Source organism: Bos indicus, chromosome 2, assembly GCF_029378745.1.
Source record: "Bos indicus isolate NIAB-ARS_2022 breed Sahiwal x Tharparkar chromosome 2, NIAB-ARS_B.indTharparkar_mat_pri_1.0, whole genome shotgun sequence".
Taxonomy (NCBI): Eukaryota; Metazoa; Chordata; class Mammalia; order Artiodactyla; family Bovidae; genus Bos; species Bos indicus.
Genome location: NC_091761.1, coordinates 128,240,586 through 128,260,637, shown reverse-complemented (window position 1 = coordinate 128,260,637; position 20,052 = coordinate 128,240,586). Strand labels below are relative to the sequence as shown.

Below are 20,052 nucleotides of genomic sequence, written 5' to 3'. Positions count from 1 at the left end.
TGGTTTCAGTATGGCCCAAGAAACCAAAAAAATTTAAGAAGAAATGTATATTTTAAATTATTATGAAAATGAAAAATACAAAATCTCTGGCATATGAAGTAAACTCATGTTGTTTCCCGGGGACTTCATACCCTTTCAGCTCATTCTTACAATCCGGTCGGAGCGCACCGGCGTAGAGGGCGCTGGGCTCCTTGGGTGACACTGCCCTCTACTGGTCATGGCGACGGACTCACTAAAATCCGGACTAAAAGTAAGACAAGTTCATTACCTGTTTGTGGTAAAATCTTTTGGCTTGACTATTAAATCCCTTTTTTTCTGATTCTGGAATTATCAAAGGCTGATATTTATAAGGGATGGAGGATTGTGTTGGATACGCAGCAGTAAAACCTAAACAATAAAAACAGAATAAAAATGAGATCAAAACAAAAAATGACTGACATGTGCACAAAACACAGAGCTATATGCTAACATTTTATTTTAAGTGGAATAAAAGCGAAACCTGCCTTTGGACAAGAGATAAACGTGAAACTGGATTTTTTTAAAGACCCTCTTGGTAAGTTTTTGGTGTTCTCCCCTCCCCCTCCCTGCCCCCCTCTTCTCTGCCCCCCCGCCCCGACAGCTCTTACACTAGTGAGACTCCGTCACATAGCTGAAGCATTTTGTCCCAGAGAAGAGGAAGGATCTGACAGGAAAGGCATTCTTGCCACAAAACCATCTGGGGCAATCTTGAAGAGAAGCACGCAGGGCAACAGAGAGCTTTCACTCTTCCTCAGCCCAGTCACAGGCGAGCAATGCACCATAAAGATGCAGAGAGGCTGATAAATCTCAGAATGGGGCTCCTGGCCACTCTTCAGGACACAATGCAAGACAAATGTAAGTTTAAGTTTCTGCTTTGAGCAGACTTGGGGAGAAAAAGCAGAAGAGGACCATTTGTAGAAAACAAGTTAAGTTTTTATCCATCTGGATTGTGAGGTGTCAGTGATAGATGAACTCCCCCTTTTCTCCCTCCCACTCCCCACGGATGGTGCAGAGGAGACAGCTGCACAGAGGAAGGGCTCTGAGGCCTGCACCGGGCCCCCTCGAGCAGTTTCTTCAGAGTCGATTAGCACAGGCACGCGAGAAAGCTCCACACGGCTGGGAAAAGACTCCGCTGAGAAACATCAGAGTGGGACAACGAGGCCTGAACACCGGGAACAGCAGCCGTTCCCGTCCCCCAAGTCAGAGTGGAAAATTTCACAATTCGTGCAACAAAAGGAACATATGCAGAAGGGTTTTGCTTCAGAGATAGGGCAGAATTGTGTGCTGTGCGCTCAGTCACGCCAGACTCTGTGCGACCCCGTGGACTGTGTGGCCTGCCAGGCTCCTCTGTTCATGGAATTTTCCAGGCAAGAATACTGGAGTGGCTTGCCATTTCCTTCTCCAGGGGAATCTTCCTGACCCAGGGATCGAACCCTTGTCTCTTGCGTTTCTCCTGCATTGGCAGATGGCTTCTTTACCACTGCACCAGCTGGGAAGCCCAGGGCAAAAGTACCCTTGGACTAAGTGTTGCTCTGGTTCCAGCTAACAAAACTTAAAAGCAAGACTTGCAAAGGTCAAACTGTTTCCAAGTAATTTAACTGCATCCCAGAACAAAGCATAACAATTTATAGGACTACTAAAACATACAGTACTCAACAGGTAAAACTATCTGGCATTTGATTAAAAAAAAAAAATGATGGGCATGCAAAGAAGGAAAAAAATGCAATTCACAATGAGGAAAAAAATAAACAAGTGATTAAATCTAACTCTGAAATGACATAGATGATAGAACACAAGAACATTATTACATTATTAATAAAACATTATGACAATAATAATTGTATTCGATATGTTCAAGAAGCTAGAAAAAAGATTGAACACATTAAGAAGGTACATGGAGGATATAAAGAAGATCCAAATCAAACTCCTGAGGGTGAAAACGAAAAAGTCTGAGATTAAAAATACACTAGATAAGGGGCTTCCCTGGCAGTTCAGTCAGTAAAGAGTCCACCTGCCAATGCAAGAGAGCTGGGTTCGATCCCTGGGTCGGGAAGATCCCCTGGAGAAGGAAATGGCAACCCACCCTAGTATTCTTGCCTGGGAAATCCCATGGACAGAGGACCCTGGTGGGCTACAATCCATGGAGTCGAAAGAGTCAGGCATGACTTAGCAACTAAGCGAAAACCAAGATAAGATTAACAGTAGACTAGATACTGCAGAAAAAAGAGTGAACTCGAAGATGTTGAAATAGAAACTATCCAAAACAAAACACAGAGAGAAAAAGGACAAAAAAAAAAAAAAAACCCAGAGTATCAGTGAGCGATGTGCAAATGTCAAGGAACTAATATACATGTACCTGGGCTCTCCAAAGAAGCAAGGTGGGAGAGAGGAACTAGAAAAAAATATTTCAAGAAAAAAGTGGCTGAAATTTTCCAAATTTGATATAAAAAAACCCACAGACCCAGGAAAGTCAGTGACCCTCAAGCACGTGAAATAAGAATTAAACTATATCAAGGTACATAATAATCAAATTTCTTTTTAAAAGAAGTAGAAAATCTTAAAATCAGGCAGAAGAAAAAAAAGACACATTATACACAAAGGAACAAATATATTTACTGTCAGAAACAACTTTTGTAAAATACCAGAAGGGGAAAACTGTCACTCTAGAATCCTGTACCCAGTAAAAATATCTCTTAAACATGAATGCAAAATATTTTTGAAGACACAGAAGAACTGAAAGAATTAATCACCAGCAAACTGGAGCTATAAGAAATGAAAGGAGTCCTTCAGGCAAATGAAAAATGATAGCAGCCAGAAATCTGGAACTACGTAGAGGAATGAAGAGTGCTGGAAACAGTAAATATGTAGGTAAATGCAAAGTATAGAACCTTGAGTATAAATGGATACATTTAGATGTAAATATAATATTTGAATCATTTCTAACTGACTATTTAAAGCAACAATAACAACACTAATATGGCATTTATAATGTATGTAGAAGTTTGACAACAACAACTCAAAGGCAAGGAAGGAAAAGCTAAAAATATACTGTTGTAAGGTTCTTCTGCTGTACATGAAGTGTAATAATATTATTTGATGGTAGAATTTGATAAAATTAAAGATGTACATTATAAACTCTATAGTACAGATCAGTAAACGTTTTCTCTAAGGGCCAGATAGTAAATATTTAAGGCTTTGCAGGCTGGATAGTCTCCGTTGCAGCCATTCAGCTCTGCCATTCTAGAGACAAAGAGCCACAGAGCACGTAAACAAACAGGCTTAACTATGTTCCAATGAAATGTTACTGATAGAAACAGGCAGCGTGTCCAATCGGGCCCAAGTGGCCAAAGTTTGCAATCCTTGCTCCAAAGCAGCACTATGAAAGCACTGCAGAGTTATTCCTAAAACGCCAACAAAGGAAAGAAATAGAAACAAACAAACAAAAAAATATTCAGTACAGAAACATCCAGAAAATGTAAATAAAGAACAGATGGGGCTGAGACTTCCCTGGTGGTCCGGTGGTTAAGGATCAGCCTTCCAGTGCAGGAGATATGGGGATCGCTGGTTGGAGAACTAATATTCCCACATGTCTGGGGCAACTAAGCCTGTCTACTCCAACTTCTGAGCCTGAAGAAGAGCCTGTGTTCTGCAGCCAGAGAAGCCCCCTCACGACAACCAGAGAAAGCCCACATGCCACAACAAAGACCCAGCGCAACCAAAGTCTTTTTAAAAAGTTATAAGAAAGAGCAGGTGAGACAAATAGAAAGCTAACAGATGGTAGGATTAAGCTCACACACCAATAATCACATTAAATTTAGAGTCTAAACATCCCAGTTTAAAGACAGAGATGGTTGAGATGGATAAAAAAGGGAGACCTAACTACAAGGTGTCTGCAAGAAACAGACTCTAAATATTGATACAACCCCAGGATTAGGTTAAAAGTAAAGGTATGAGTAAAAGATATACTATCCTATCAAAGCAAAGCTAGATATTAATGTCAGACAAAACAGATTTCAGAGCAAAAAATATTACCTGCAATAAAGAGGGTATAGTAATTTCATAATGATAAAGCATTCAATTCTGAAAAAGAATATAACAATTCTAAACTCTGATATACTCAATAATAAGAAATTCAAAATATAGGAAATAAAAAATGATAGAACTGCATGAAGAAATAGAAAGTCCACAATACTTGTCAGAGATTTCAAAATCCCTCCCTCAATAATTTAAACAAGTAGGTAGAAGATCAATAAAGATATAGAGACTTGACAATAATTACCTAACTTGACCACACTGACATTCATAGAACCCTTCACCTATCAATTCTATACAATCTATTCTAGAAAACTGAACAGAAAAAGTCTCCCAAATTATTCTATGAGGCCACTTATTACCTCGACACCAAAACCAGACAGAGTTACTGCAGGAGGTGAGGGGGAATCATTATAGATCATTAACTCATAAATATACATGCAGAAATTCTTATAAAAATGTTAGCAAATTAAACTCAACAGTATACAAAAAACGATGGTACGCCATGATCAAATGAGGTTCATCCGTCATTTGATAGATTAACATTTGAAAATCAATGTAATTCACCATATCGACAGACTAGAAAAGAAAAACTATATGATCATCTCCACAGATGCAGAATGGAATCACATAATATATACTTTTTTGGGTCTGGATGATTATACATTTTTGGGGGGAAGGGCTTCCTTGTGGCTCAGACGGTAAAGAGTCTGCCTGCAGTGCAGGAAGACCCTGGTTTGATCCCTGGGTCGGGAAGATTCCTGGAGAAGGAAATGGCAACCCACTCCAGTATTCTTGCCTGGGGAATCCCATGGACAGAGAAGCCTGGCAGGCTACAGTCCATGGGGTCGCAAAGAGTCCGGCACGACTGAGCAACCAACACACTTTCATAACTTTAACTTTTTAAAAAACTGCCAAACTCTTTCTAAACTTGTTGCACTTTTGTACACCTCCACTATTAGCGTACAAGAATTACTGTTACTTCATATCCTCAGTGACAAGGGGCAGTCTTTCAAATTCCAGCCATTCCACGAGGTGTGTAAAGGCATCTTACTGTGGCCTTAATTTGCTTATTGGCTAATGATGCTGAGCATCTCTTCATATGCTAATTGATGTTTATCCTTTTTTTGTGTGGTAAAGTGTCTGTTTAGTAGATGGAGAAAGCCTTTTATAAAACTCAGTGTTCTATGATTAAAAGAAAACCCTAGCAAACTAGGAAAAGAAGCAAATTTCCTTAATCTGATAAAGGGTATCGATGACAAAATCCTATAGCAAACATAATTCTGAAAGATTTCTCTTGAGATAGAGCATGAAACCAGGCTAACTGCTTCTGTTCAACATTTTACTGAAGGACTCTAACCAGTGCAGAGGTTGAGAAAAACAAATAAAAATATATAAGATGAGAAAAGAAGGAAATAAAGCTGTCTTTATTCATAGATGATAAGACTGTATATGGAGAAATTTCAAAAGAATCTGTAGGTAATGTATTAAACATAATAACTGAATTTGGCAAGGTCAGTATAAAAAAAAATCAATTTATTTTATTTTGGTACCAGCAGCAAGCAATAGAAAATGAAATAAAAATAGTACTATTTACAATGGTATAAAAATCAAATGCTTAGAACAGATATATAGAAGATATGCAAGTCCTCTACATAGATAACTATAAAACGTTATTGGGAAAAATTTAAGAAGACTTAGATAAAAGAAAGGATATACGTGGACTGGAGAACTCAATGCTGTAAAGATGTAAATTATCCCTAACATGACTTCCAGAATCAATGCAATCTAAATCAAAAAGACAATAGGGATTTTTTTAGGACATTAATGTGCTGATTCCAAAATTTATATGGAGGGACCCGCCACTGCAGCGGACATGGGATCAGTCCTGGTCTGGGAGCTGAGATCCCGAAAGCCGAGGAGCGACTAGGCCCGCTTGCTGCAAACACTGAGCCCAAACCAGTGCTCCACAAGAAGCCGCCACAGTGAGAAGCCTGCACCCACGACCAGAGAACAGCTGCCCCTCACACAACTAGAGAAAACCATGCAGAGCGACCAAGACCCAGTGTAGCCATAAAGAAAGAAATCAATAATGAAATTTGTATGGAAATTCAGTGCAGCCAAGAGTAGCCAAGATAAATATAGTACACGGTTGAAGGACTTATGCTACTAGACTTAAAAAAAAAAAGCTTGTTACATAGTTACAGTAATTAAGGGTAGTATTTGAACAGCCTAAAGAATACAGAAGCAGACCTGCATATACATAGACAAGGTTAACAACAATGATGGCAATGCAGAGTGGCCGAAAAAGAACGCTCTTTCAATCAATGGGGCTGGGTAATTAGATATACATATTGGAAACAATAGATTTGGACATTTTCATATCCTACACACAACTCCAAGTGAATCATAGGTCTAGATATGAAAGGTAAAATAATACAGTTGTTAGAAAAAAACTATTTTGAGATAGGCAAAGATTTCTTAAATAGGACAGACATAAACACTACCTAGGGGCTTCCCTAGTGGCTCAGATGGTAAAGAATCTGCCTGCGTTGAGGGAAACCTGGGTTCAGTTCCTGGGTTGGGAAGATTTCCTAAAGAAGGGAATGGCTACCCACTCCAGTATTCTTGCCTGGAGAATTCCATGGACAGAGGAGCCTGGCAGGCTACAGTCCATGGGATTGCAAAGAGTTGGACACGACTGAGCAACAATTTCACTTTCATATACTAACTAAAAGGGGAAATACTGATATTAATAAAATGCGCTATAGTAAAATCAAGAGCCTCTGTTTATTAGCACACCACCAGTCCATCCTAGAGGAAATCAGTCCTGAATATTCATTGGAAGGACTGATGCTGAAGCTGAAACTCCAATATTTTAGCCACCTAAAGTGAAGAACTGACTCATTTGAAAAGACCCTGATGCTGGGAAAGATTGAAGGTGGGAGGAGAAGGGGTCAACAGAGGATAAGGTGGTTGGATGGCATCATGGACTCAATGGACATGAGTTTGAATAAACTCCGGGAGTTGGCAATGGACAGGGAGTGCTGGCGTGCTGCAGTCCGTGGGGTCGCAAAGAGTTGGACACGACTGAGCAACTGAACTGAAGAGAATGTAAAGGGAAGTTACAGACTCAGGGAAGGTATTTGCTGCTGCTGCTGCTGCTGCTAAGTGGCTTCAGTCGTGTCTGACTCCATGTCACCCCATAGACAGGAGCCCATCAGGCTCCCTCGTCCCTGGGATTCTCCAGGCAAGAACACTGGAGTGGGTTGCCATTTCCTTCTCCAATGCATGAAAGTGAAAAGTGAAAGTGAAGTCGCTCAGTCGTGTCCGACTCTTAGCGACCCCATGGACTGCAGCCTACCAGACTCTTCCATCCATGGGATTTTCCAGGCAAGAGTACTGGAGTGGGGTGCTATTGCCTTCTCCAGGGAAGGTATTTACATATAGCCAAAAAGGATGTATCTCTAGTATGTTTTTAAGAATGCCTAAAAGAAGAAAAACCCAGTAGAAAAAACTTGAACAGTCACTTCTCCAAAGAGAATATCCTAAAGATAAGCCAACATATGAAAAAGTGCTCAACCTTACTAACCAAAGGACAATACAGTTTAAAAACATGAGCTAAAAATGATGGTGACGATGTGGAGCAACTGGAATTCTCATACACCGCTTGCAAGGAAGTACAACTGGCACAGCCACTGTGGAAAACTGGTAGTATCAACTAAGCTGATCATAAACACACTGTGACCCAGCAATTCTCCTGGGTATAGACCCAGAAAGTATATACACGTATGTCCCAAACGACAAGAACAAGAATAGTCATGAAAGCTTTCAGTCATAGCTCAAAACTGGAAACAATCCAAATGTCCTTCAATAGTATAACGGATAAACAAATTATGGTACATTCAGTCAAAGAAAAACTTCACAGCAGTGAAAATGAGCTAATTACTGATAACAGGAAACATGAAGTTACGTCTCTCAAACGTACCATGAGGGAAGAAAAGAGCCTGAAAGAGTTCATACTGTATGATTCCAATTTATAGGAAGTTCAAAACAGACTAAAGTAATTAATGATATTAAAATGATAAAGTAATGAAAGTAACCTGACATTAAAAGTCAGGTGAGCTATGGTGTTGACACTTGCAGAGAAGAGGGACAGTGCCCATGAAGGGGCAAGATAAGGGCTTCTGGGATGCTGTGGAGTGTCCGTTTCTGGGTCTGAGAAGTGACTCCGTAAGTGGTGGTTTCTTTGTGACCATTAGGCTGAACAATTATGATTTATTTTCTGAATATACATGAAGCTTCAATTTGAAAGTATTCAAGAAAAAGAGACAGCAATAAATCAAAAGGTGGGAGGAAGGAAGAAAGGTCCAGCTCTGGGTCTGAGAGCAGCAGAGACTGTAGAAGCCCACCAGGGAGGTGGTAATAACCTGCGCCCACCCCCCAAAAAAGAAACAGTGGTGGAGTGAGTGAGGATGTCAAAATGTGCAGCCTCAGCCGTGATTCCCCAAGTCCAGGTGTAGTCCAGGATTAGTGCATACTAACAAAACCAGAGGAGTACATGGGCTGAGAGAGAGCATCTCCCACCTGTCTGCACGGGTGACCCATGACCACATCACCTCTCTCCACTGAGAAAGATCGAAACCTTGAAACAAGTCATTTGCGTCAAATTTTCCAACAACCCAGCATGGTGGGGACTTGGGTTAAGTTTTAGGAAATAAAGTAAGATCTCTTCCTCCTTCTCTCCCCTCCATCCTTTCTTCTCACAGTTTCTTTCCAATCATCACCCTCGAAGCAGTGGAGGGATGACTAAAGCAATCTATTTGATATCCTCAAGAACAGCCTTGCGGGCATAAACCAGCACTTAAAATTCCCCTAAAATTTGCTCTTACATACTGAAATAAACATACGTCCCGAGCTTGCTCCTCCCCTCCCAAAGACCTCTGTTATAAAGTTCACTAGACCTTTCTGGACTTTGTTAGCCTTTCTGGAATATTTTTTGCCAGAGTGTTGGTCTTTTTGTGTGGAGTTGTCCATCTTAGCAAAGTTCTGTGATATGTTCCATTTGTTTGATGAAAAACTTGACTACATGTTCCTCTAAGCACCTGAAACAGCAAAATACAGCATTTGTAGGAATCATTTCACGATTTTGTTAATTGTGTTAATTGGGTTCTGATGTATTTGTTGGGTAAACTGAAGTCTGTGGGTAGAGGCTGAGATTTACCAATTTCTACAACCCTAAATCCCACATTGCACTGTCTGTACTGGAACTCTGTAAGTGTTCTTTGTTGATATTGTTTACAGAGCTCCTGAAGCTTGAATTTTACACATTTATCGTATTGATATAACTCACATACATGGTAATTCATTAATTCAAAGTGCACAATTCTAAGTTTCGGTGAATGTTTACAATTGTGTAAAATACCACCAAAATTAAAATATAAATATATTCGTCTCCCCAAAAAACTCCCTATGTCTCTTTGCAGTCAATACCCACCCCCCCAACTCTGGCATCTGGCAACCACTGCTCTGCTTTCTGTCACAATAGTTGCCTTTTCTAGATGTCATAATGGGTAATTATATAGAATATACCATTTTGTGTCTCTTTTTTCACTTAGCACAATGTTTCTGAGATTCTTCCATGTGGTTGCATGTATCAGTAATTTCTTACAATTGCTAGACATCCTCACCAACACATTTGGCAAATCATCAGTTCAGTTCAATTCAGTTTAGTCGCTCAGTTGTGTCCGACTCTTTGCGACCCCATGAATCGCAGCACGCCAGGCCTCCCTGTCCATCACCAACTCCCGGAGTTCACTGAGACTCACATCCATCAAGTCAGTGATGCCATCCAGCCATCTCATACTCTGTCGTCCCCTTCTCCTCCTGCCCACAATCCCTCCCAACATCAGAGTCTTTTCCAGTGAGTCAACTCTTCGCATGAGGTGGCCAAAGTACTGGAGTTTCAGCTTTAGCATCATTCCTTCCAAAGAAATCTGAGGGCTGATCTCCTTCATAATGGACTGGTTGGATCTCCTTGCAGTCCAAGGGACTCTCAAGAGTCTTCTCCAACACCACAGTTCAAAAGCATCAATTCTTCAGTGCTCAGCCTTCTTCACAGTCCAACTCTCACATCCATACATGACCACGGGGAAAACCATAGCCTTGACTAGCCAGACCTTTGTTGGCAAAGTAATGTCTCTGCTTTTGAATATGCTACCTAGGTTGGTCATAACGTTCCTTCCAAGGAGTAAGCGTCTTTTAATTTCATGGCTGCAGTCACCATCTGCAGTGATTTCGGAGCCCCAAAAAATAAAGTCTGACACTGTTTCCACTGTTTCCCCATCTATTTCCCATGAAGTCATGGGACCAGATGCTGTGATCTTCGTTTTCTGAGTGTTGAGCTTTAAGCCAGCTTTTTCACTCTCCTCTTTCACTTTCATCAAGAGGCTTTTTAGTTCTTCTTCACTATCTGCCATAAGGGTGGTGTCATCTGCATATCTGAGGTTATTGATATTTCTCCCAGCAATCTTGATTCCACCTTGTGCTTCTTCCAGTCCAGCGTTTCTCATAATGTACTCTGCATAGAAGTTAAATAAGCAGGGTGACGATATACAGCCTTGACGTACTCCTTTTCCTATTTGGAACCAGTCTGTTGTTCCATGTTCAGTTCTAACTGTTGCTTCCTGACCTGCATACAGGTTTCTCAAGAGGCAGGTCAGGTGGTCTGGTATTCCCATCTCTTTCAGAATTTTCCACAGTTTCTTGTGATCCACACAGTCAAAGGCTTTGGCATAGTCAATAAAGCAGAAGTAGATGTTTTTCTGGAACTCTCTTGCTTTTCTCATGACCCAGCGAATGTTGGCAATTTGATCTCTGGTTCCTCTGCCTCTTCTAAAACCAGCTTGAACATCAGGAAGTTCACGGTTCACGTATTGCTGAAGCCTGGCTTGGAGAATTTTGAGCATTACTTTACTAGCATGTGAGATGAGTGCAATTGTGTGGTAGTTTGAGCATTCTTTGGCATTGCCTTTCTTTGGGATTGGAATGAAAACTGACCTTTTCCAGTCCTGTGGCCACTGCTGAGTTTTCCAAATTTGCTGGCATATTGAGTGCAGCACTTTCACAGCATCATCTTTCAGGATTTGAAATAGCTCAACTGGAATTCCTTCACCTCCACTAGCTTTGTTCGTAGTGATGCTTTCTAAGGTTCACTTGACTTCACATTCCAGGATGTCTGGCTCTAGGTCGGTGATCACACCATCGTGATTTTAAATTAAAAGATGCTTGCTCTTTGGAAGACAAGGTATGACAAATGTAGACAATATATTAAAAAGCAGAGAAATTACTTTGCCAACAAAGGTCTGTATAGTCAAAGCTATGGTTTTTCCAGGAGTCATGTATAGATGTGAGAGTTGGACCATAAAGAAGGCTGAACAACAAAGAATTGATGCTTTTGAACTATGGTGTTGGAGAAGACTCTTGAGAGTCCCTTGGACTGCAAGGAGATCCAACCAATCTATCTTAAAGTAAATCAGACCTGAATATTCATTGGAAGGACTGATGCTGAAGCTGAAGCTCCGTTACTTTGGCCACCTGATGTGAAGAGCTGACTCACTGGAAAAGACCCTGATGCTGGGAAAAGATCGAAGGCAGGAAGGCAGGAGGAGAAGGGGACGACAGAGTACGAGATGGTTGGATGGCATCACTGACTCAACGGACATGAGTTTGAACAAGCTCCAGGAGATGGTGAAGGACAGGGAGGCCTGGTGTGTTGCTGTCCATGGGGCTGCAAAGAGTCGGACACGACTGCGTGACTTTCACTTTCACACGTGGTGAATCCAGAGCAGTTTTTATTCTGAGAATAATTTAGCTCCACTTCTAAGACATGATGTTTCTATGGACTCTACCCAATCAATTCTCATCTAATATAGTGTCTCTCTATTCTGATTTGTGGGAACATCAAGTAGTCCCAGTTCTGTATAAGAAAGACCCAGAAATTGTTCAGGTGATGGGATGAATTGGGCAATTGGAGTTGACACATAATCGCTACTATATAAAACACATAGCTAAGGAGAACCTACGTTACAGCACAGGGAGCCCTACTCAGTGCTCTGTGGTGACCTAAGTGGAAGGAGATATGAAAGAGTAGAGATACGCATGTGTACAATTGCTGGGCCTTACGCTGCTTTCGGTGGCTCTTTCCCCAGTCTTAGGTTCTTCACATGCATGTGTCCATTATTTCTCTTCCTATTTCTGAACTTTTTCTGTGCAGGTCCGTCCATTACCTGTAAATTCCAGCCTCTTTGTTCTCCCTGAATCCTGACTTCTATCTCCCCATCTCAAATAGCTGGACTTTGTGTGGGTTTCCCTCTCCCTGAACCGTGGCCTAGAAACTCTCTTCAGCATTAGCTGGAGCAGTTATGGGGCTCACCTTGTTTTTTTTCTCTCAGGGATTACAGAACTGGGGTCCCTGTTGTTCAGTGTCTAAAAACCATGCTTCATATATTTGTCTGTTTTTAGTCGTTAACGGCAGGAGCATAATTAAATTTGCATACAGTTAATCTTTCATAAACAGACTTGAGTTTTATTTTGTTCATCTTTTTTTTACCCCTAAGTAATTTATATCATTTATAAATACTAATGAAGGATAGAATAAATGATGTTATACTCTACCAATTCTTTGGTCCTTCAATATTTATTCTTCACTTTATTCCATCGCCCTCCCAGCAGCAATTCTCAATCCTTTTCGGTTGACAATCTATACTAACTATTTAATATAATTATTGGCAAAACAGTCAAAGAAATTTAAAACAACAGAAATAAGTCAGTATTGATCACAGCACAATCACTGCTTCAGTATCAGAATCTCTTTTAGGGACTATAAAAGCAGCCACTATTCACTTATTCAGAGAAGGCAATGGCACCCCACTCCAGTACTCTTGCCTGGAAAATCCCATGGATGGATGAGGATGGAAGGCTGCAGTCCATGGGGTCGCTGAGGGTCGGACACAACTGAGTGACTTCACTTTCACTTTTCACTTTCATGCATTGGAGAAGGAAATGGCAACCCACTCCAGTGTTCTTGCCTGGAGAATCCCACAGACTGGGGAGCCTGGTGGGCTGCCGTCTATGGGGTCGCACAGAGTTGGACACGACTGAAGTGACTTAGCAGCATTCACTTATTACCTTTCAATACACTATTGTTGTCTTGGTAAGAACCATCTACTTCCCTGGCTGCAATAAAGCTGTAATTTTTTTTAAGGCATTAGTGTGCTAGAATTGTGGGTGATTAGAAAAAATTAAACCTTCCTATGACAATGGTGATATGTGCCTATTGTCCAGTTTTTGGAAAGATAAGAAGTTTAAAAGATTTAAAAAACAATCCATTCCTACCACCCAAAGACAGCACTATTACTAATGCTTTCCAGCCTCCTTACTGCATACCTGTGAAGCCAGGATGAGAGAAGGCGCAGCCCAGGTGTGGATGGAGCACCGCCCAGGTGTGCCTCACTGGTGCACTCGCTTGTGTAACTGTTCATGACAGGATGTCATGGGCCTGGAATCTAAGAAAGAGCAATGAAGACATATCACCTTCCTAATCAACAGCATATGATCAAGCAGTTCTCAGGTGAGGGCCAGTGCAATGATCAAGAGTATCCATTCCTGTGTTCAAGGTTAACAGTCCTGGGTTCTGCCACTTAATAGTTCTAATTTTGGATGAGTCACTTGACCTTTTGATTCATTTTCTCCTCGATAAACTGAGATTGGTAACAGTACCTTCTTCTTAAGATGCTTGTGAGAATTAAATATGATAACCACAAGAAGTAGTTAATGCTGCCTGGCCTACAGTAGGCTTTTATTAACATTAGGTTTTAATATAGGCACATTGATAATATATTAACAGTTTAAAATAATAGCTATCATTTCTTGAGCCCTAACACTCCTAGATGCCTTTATAGAATATTTTATACAATCCTTCAAATAATCCAGTGAGGTATTATCCCCATTTACAGATAAGAAAACTGATGGTCAGAGGGAGGGGTTATGTGACTTACTCAGGGTCATACCACAAGAGGTAGAATCAGACTTTGAACCCGGAAGTCTGACTTCTGCTTACTCTGAACCACTCTAATAATCTCTAAAGCAGCACACATTAAATGTTAGCATGCTGAATGTTGACATTGATCACCCCTGAGTGTGTATGATTGGTCTCATAAAAACTACGACATTGCATAGCATTTTCAAAATGTAATTTTCCCAGGATGCTGGGGTTCCCCAGAACTCAGTTTGAAAATTCCTGAGGCAGTTCACTGTTAAAAGAGTTCTAATTGCTAGGAAGTTCCTGCCTGAATGAGCTCAGAATAAGCTTCACTCCTCTTCCACACTGGTAAGTTCTGAAATGTAGGTCACAGCTTAACGGTCTCTTGTGAAGTTTCTGTTATGTGAATATGTGTGTATGCTGGGTCACAATATAAAATACATTTCTTACCATGGATCACAGTCAGAAAGGTTAAAAGACACTGTTCTGCGTGACTATTCTTCAGATATTTGAAGGCAGCAGTCATAACCTATCTCCTAAAAACTAATCGTCTTCTCCACAAGGGACCTCTTCAGCTTCTGCGAAATACTTGTGACATGGGGATTCCTCCCTTCGCTATACTGGGCACCATCTTACCCTGTCGCCAGATTCATCTGGGCCTGTCCTCAAACTGCCTTTGGGATGACTTCCTTGGCCTCTCTCTCTTGGGAAGCACCACCCATGTCTCTCTAGCCCCATCTGACTCTGTTTTACTTTTCTCAAAGCACTTTTCACTACCCACATTATATTTTATATACAATATATAAAATATTTTTTGTTTATGATCTTCATCAATAAGACATTCATCACTGAATCCCCAGACTGTTTCCTGGCACACAGCAATTGATCAATAAATATTTGTGGCTTGAATGAATAGATGAATACTAGGAATAGACACTTTTTATCTGGAATGAATGGTTTCCCTTGTGGCTCAGCTGGCAAAGAATCTGCCTCCAATGCGGGAGACCTGGGTTCGATGCCTGGGTTGGGAAGATCTCCTGAAGAAGGGAAAGGCTACCCACTCCAGTATTCTGGCCTGGAGAATTCCATGGACCGTATAACCCATGGGGTCATAAAGAGTCGGACAAGACTGAGCGACTTTCACTTCACTTCTTCATCTAGAATGAATACAGATGTACTCATAATACAACTCTTTCCATCAGGGGCTACATTCTTTAAAGATTTAACTCACATGACTACAACTATAGGCATGTTTTAATTCTATCATCTCTGTTTAAAAAAAAAAAAAACCTTTCTGTCTGAGCCACTAGGGAAGCCCCATTTATCTTATAGAATTACATATTTCAGGCTTCCCTGGTGGTTCAGATGGTAAAGCGTCTGCCTACAGTACGGGAAACCTGGGTTTGATCCCTGGGTCGGGAAGATCCTCTGGAGAAGGAAATGGCAACCCACTCCTGTACTCTTGCCTGGAAAATCCCATGGACGGAGGAATGTGGTAGGTTATAGTCCATGGGGTCACAAAGAGTCGAACATGACTGAGCTACTTCACTTCACTTCACACTACATATTTCATACATTTAAATGTGTATATTACTGTATAAGTATACCAATATAAACTACAAGTATATACAATATATATTATTAGTATATATTGGTACAAGTATACCAATATATACTAATATATCATGTATTGTTACCTTTTATGTAATTGTATGGGGTTTACATGAGCAGTTTTGACTTTATGAGGTTTTTATTGATTCAGTTATAATGCTATAGTGCATCTTGGAAATATTTTACATTTTTCTAAGCACTCTCAGGTAAATAATCCATTTGATATTTTTCTTTAGCTGAGAAAAGTGTTTTTAAGAGCTGGAAGAAACATTTGGAGCTGGCTAGTGTCCAGGTTCAATTCCTGGGTCCGGAAGATCCCTTGGAGAAGGAAATGGCAACCCACTCCTGTATTCTTGCCTGGAGGATTCAATAGACAGAGGAGCCTGGCAGGCTACAGTCCATGGGGTCACAAGAGTCGGACTTGACCTAGCCACTAAACCACCACCACCACCAGTCATCTCTAGATTCTAATCACACCCTTTCGTTTTACAGATGAGTAAACCAAGGCGCCCAGCAAGGAGGAGGGACACCCGAGGAGATAGATGGAGTGGGCCCGGGATTAGAACTTAGCTATTTGCCGTCCACCTGCCGCCAGATGCCCCCAAATGTTTGTACACTCGCCTGGACCGAGGTGGGTGAATCAGTAGCCTACGCCCCTCACCGGAGATCCACGGGGAAGGCACGCCCTGGTTATTATCGCCACTTTTCAGGTGGGGACTCTGAGGGCACACTCCAGGGAGGGGAACTTCCAACAGTGGGTTTTCAGGCTCTCACGCTACCACCTAGCTTGGTATCGGAATTACGCACGAGGCAGGCGCGGGTCTCAGTCGGCGTCTAATGCTGTGCGCCGGGTCCTCCTCCCCACGACCCCAGTATTCGTCCCTCGAAAGGGACGGCTTCCTACCTCGTCTGTCCGCCTGGGCTGAATCTGGTCGGCCGGCCTCCTTGTCGCTATGGCAACCACAAGCCTAGCGTTCTAGCTTCCATCTTCTGCCCGCTTCCTGATGAACTCGAGCCAATGGTATCCTCCGTTTCTTTAGCGTGAAAAGTTGTTGGCCAATGATCAGAGGAATTTCAAAAACCGCTGAGAAGCGGCCAGAATTTGGGGGTTCAGGTTAACTACGTCAGGATGGGCGTGGAAACTTAATACGGGTTTATCTAGACAACCTCCTAAATCTCGTGATAGGCGCAAAGCTTTAGAATTTTGCTCACCCAGAAACCCTGCTTCAAGGAATAAACCTAAAAGAACTAACATTAATTGAAGCCCTCTTTATGATAGTCAAAGAAAAAAGACTGATAATGGGCAACAACATACAAGGACAGCCATGGAGTTGCCCAGGTCCGTGGGCAATCAGTGATCTTGTCACTCCCCCACTTAGAACCCTCCAAGGGCTCCCCTTTAAACTTAGGGTGAAATCCAAACATCTTCATGTCCCTGGCCCGGCCCTGTGATCTCAGCTCCTTCTTCCCACGCTGCCAGAAAAATCTCGCACCTGCCACGCTGTCCTTCGGGCAGCTGCTACAATTCTGTCAACCTCCTTCCGCTGACTGGAGTTCTCTCTGAGCTCACTCGGTGTCGGGGTCTGCACCACAACTGCCTCTTTCTCACGGTTGAGGTCTCTGTCCAAATATCATGTCTTCATCTGTAAAACAGGCGTGAGCCCAATGTCTCACTCAGTGGGTTGTTGGGAGGATCTGGAATGAAATGTGAAAAAGCGAAGCTCCCTGCACCTGTTAATTATTTTTTAAAATACATTTTATTTTTCAAAAAATTAATTTTTAGTTGAAGGATAGTTGCTGTATGTTACAGGTGTGCAGTATAGTGATTCACGATTTTTAAAGGTTATACTCCATTATAGTTCTTATAAAATATTGGCTAGACTGTCATTCAATATAGTGAACAATATATCAGTTCAATAACAAGGATATTTTGTTCAATATATCCTTGAAGCAGTTAGGACTATTACAGTGGTACATTACGGAAGCATTCATCAAGTGCTAGGCTTATGGGAGGACTTTTAAGTATTGCCATTGGAAGGACTGATGCTGAAGCTGAAGCTCCAATCCTTTGGCCACCTGATGAGAACTGACTCATTTGAAAAGACCGTGATGCTGGGAAAGATCGAAGGCGGGAGGAGAAAGGGACGACAGAAGATGAGATGGTCGGATGGCATCACCGACTCAATGGACATGAGTTTGAACAGGCTCCGGGAGCTGGTGATGTACAGGGAGGCCTTGCGTGTGCTGCAGTCCATGGGGTCGCAAAGAGTTGGACACAACTGAACGGCTGAACTGAACTGAGACGCAGATGTTACCGGGAGGGTATATTGTGCTGCCAACAGGTGTTCCAGGAGGACAGGCAAGGAGAGATTTTTTTATGGCCTCGGGGCTTTGGTGGCAGGGGGAACCGGGCCTTGAAGGATGTGTAGGATTTGAATGCCTGGTGAGATTGTGGGGTCGGGGAACAGCAGGAGCAAAGCCCGAGAGAGGGCTCCGAGGGTAAAAGCGGGGGGAGGACACCCGGGCAGGCTGCCCATCTATAAGGGCAGATGCAGTGAGCAAGTCACCCGGAGCCTTCCAGACCCAGCCCGACGTGGCCGCTAGAGGGGCCCCTCGCCAGGTGAGCTCGGCGCTCCAGTGGAGCACCACTTCCCCAGGGCTCGCCCCCTACGCGTCCAACGAGCTCCGCGGTCCAGCCAATCAATGCCCGAGGGCTGTCCCGCCCGCCTCCTCCTCGAAGCCACTCGCGGGCGCCTGATGCCCGTCAGCTTTCGACTGACAGGCGGCCTGGCAAATCGAATCGCGCCTTTGGAAAGCACAACACGGCAGCCGCTCTGCATCTCTTGAGTCGGGGAAGGAATTTAGGAGGGCTGTGCCTCCGGCTTGCTCGAGGAGTCCAAGTCGTGTCTCGGAAACCTCTGATCGGTGGGCCTTAGCGGAAACGCCGCCGGTGAGTAGTGATTTAGACTTAAGGCCGGGGTGGGGATGGGGTTGAATTCAGCCTTCGGTTTCAGGAAAAGCCAAGGCGTTTGTGACCCTTGACGTCCCCAGTATACACATCTTCCTTCTTGCTGTCACCAGCCTTGTCAGTTTGGGTCTCGTTGGCTCAGAATGCTGCTTTTCTTTTTCTTTTTTTAATTTTCGCATCAAGGAGAGGGCCATGGGTTTGCCTTAATAAAGGCGATGCCAGGTTTGACCAAATCAGGAAGTGAAATGGGGTGACTTCGTCACAATTGTGCCTGTACACACCGGCTCGGGCTTCCAAGGGATAGCAGATAGTGGAGTTAGCAGGTGGATGACGAGGGCTGGGGTGGGGGTGGGGGACGCATTCCTGGTCCGTGCTGGTCACTGGAAGTCCTTTCCAGCGCATTGGGTGGGGACTGAAGAGTGTAACCCTTTCGTGAGCCAAAGCCCAAGAAAGGAAAAGCGCTTACCCTGTAACTGGCACTCAGCAACCAGAAGCTGAACCGGCAGGTGATGGGAAAGGGCGTGTTTGAATTATTTCTTTAGAGAGAGCCAAATTCTAATACAGACCTTACTCTTAGCAGCCAAGACCGCTGGTTCTCTAATCTAGGAAACCTACTTTGTGGGCTGATGAAATAATTCTCAGATGAGGACTAGGGGGTGGAGTGAAAGTCATCCCTTAGTGGATTTATCTTTCCCTTTTTGAGTCAGTGACCCCTGTGCTCACGGATAGCTGTGTGGGCCTCAAACTTAAGGGGTGGTGAGCAACACAGAGTTGGTTTTCTTGCCTCTGGGGCATATGTTAGACCTGGAAAAGTGTTTTGCAGTCTGGAAAAGAAAGTCATTAGGCCAAGAATGTGTGCCTTAAAAGGGAAGACAGCTTGCACAGAATTCCTCCAAGGCTTTCTGTCCAAAATGCTACCTAGCTGAAGGGGGAGTTTTCTATGTTTGTGGGCCCTGGTGCCTCAGAGGCCTGGGGCTTCCTGAGGCAGAGAGGGAAGCTGCTTTTTAAAAGATAATTAAATGAGAGCAACCACAGCCACCACAAAGGAAAGCAAATACAGAACCCACCTGGAGAAACCAGCTGATCCGAAGAAGGTTAGGTGGCCTGGATTCCCATTGCCGCCTTGGCACATTCTGTGGCTTCTCTGACGTGCTGTGGGTGGGGCTGGCTCTATGGGTTTTATCTCTGGAGTTGCGGTGGGTGGGGCCTTGAGTAAGCCATTCCCTTCTCCACTGTGAAGCAGCCAAGGTGTACCGGGTGCTTCACTGGCCTGTCTAGAGCCAGTCAGTAGGTGTGTATGGAGGTCCCCATGCCAGGCTCTAGGCTAGGTCTTGGGAGGCAGCAATCAAACAGGGGATTCAGCAAACAGCTTCCAGGAATT

General features: G+C 42.9%; 2 protein-coding genes across 7 annotated transcripts in view; one reads left to right on the top strand and one right to left on the bottom strand.

The window, feature by feature from the left end:
• Positions 1 to 19,815, bottom strand: part of STPG1 (sperm tail PG-rich repeat containing 1) — a 63,787-nt gene extending 43,972 nt beyond the window's left edge. The window contains exons 1-5 of one of the 5 annotated variants that reach the window (XM_070776498.1): positions 19,739 to 19,815; positions 17,197 to 17,398; positions 13,498 to 13,616; positions 9,015 to 9,155; positions 269 to 387 (exon numbers count right to left, since the gene is read on the bottom strand). In XM_070776498.1, coding sequence (XP_070632599.1) covers positions 269 to 387; positions 9,015 to 9,087 — 192 coding nt within the window. In that variant the 5' untranslated portion in view covers positions 9,088 to 9,155; positions 13,498 to 13,616; positions 17,197 to 17,398; positions 19,739 to 19,815. Of the gene's footprint in view, positions 1 to 268; positions 388 to 9,014; positions 9,156 to 13,497; positions 13,617 to 16,607; positions 16,751 to 17,196; positions 17,399 to 19,738 lie in introns of those variants that run through there. The other 4 variants (XM_070776500.1, XM_070776509.1, XM_070776495.1 and 1 more) reach the window with 4 other exon arrangements.
• Positions 18,488 to 20,052, top strand: part of NIPAL3 (NIPA like domain containing 3) — a 57,214-nt gene continuing 55,649 nt past the window's right edge. Inside the window, exon 1 of one of the 2 annotated variants that reach the window (XM_019981272.2) lies at positions 18,488 to 18,653. The gene's annotated coding sequence lies outside the window, so the exon portion shown is untranslated. Of the gene's footprint in view, positions 18,654 to 19,033; positions 19,178 to 20,052 lie in introns of those variants that run through there. The other variant, XM_070776493.1, reaches the window with a different exon arrangement.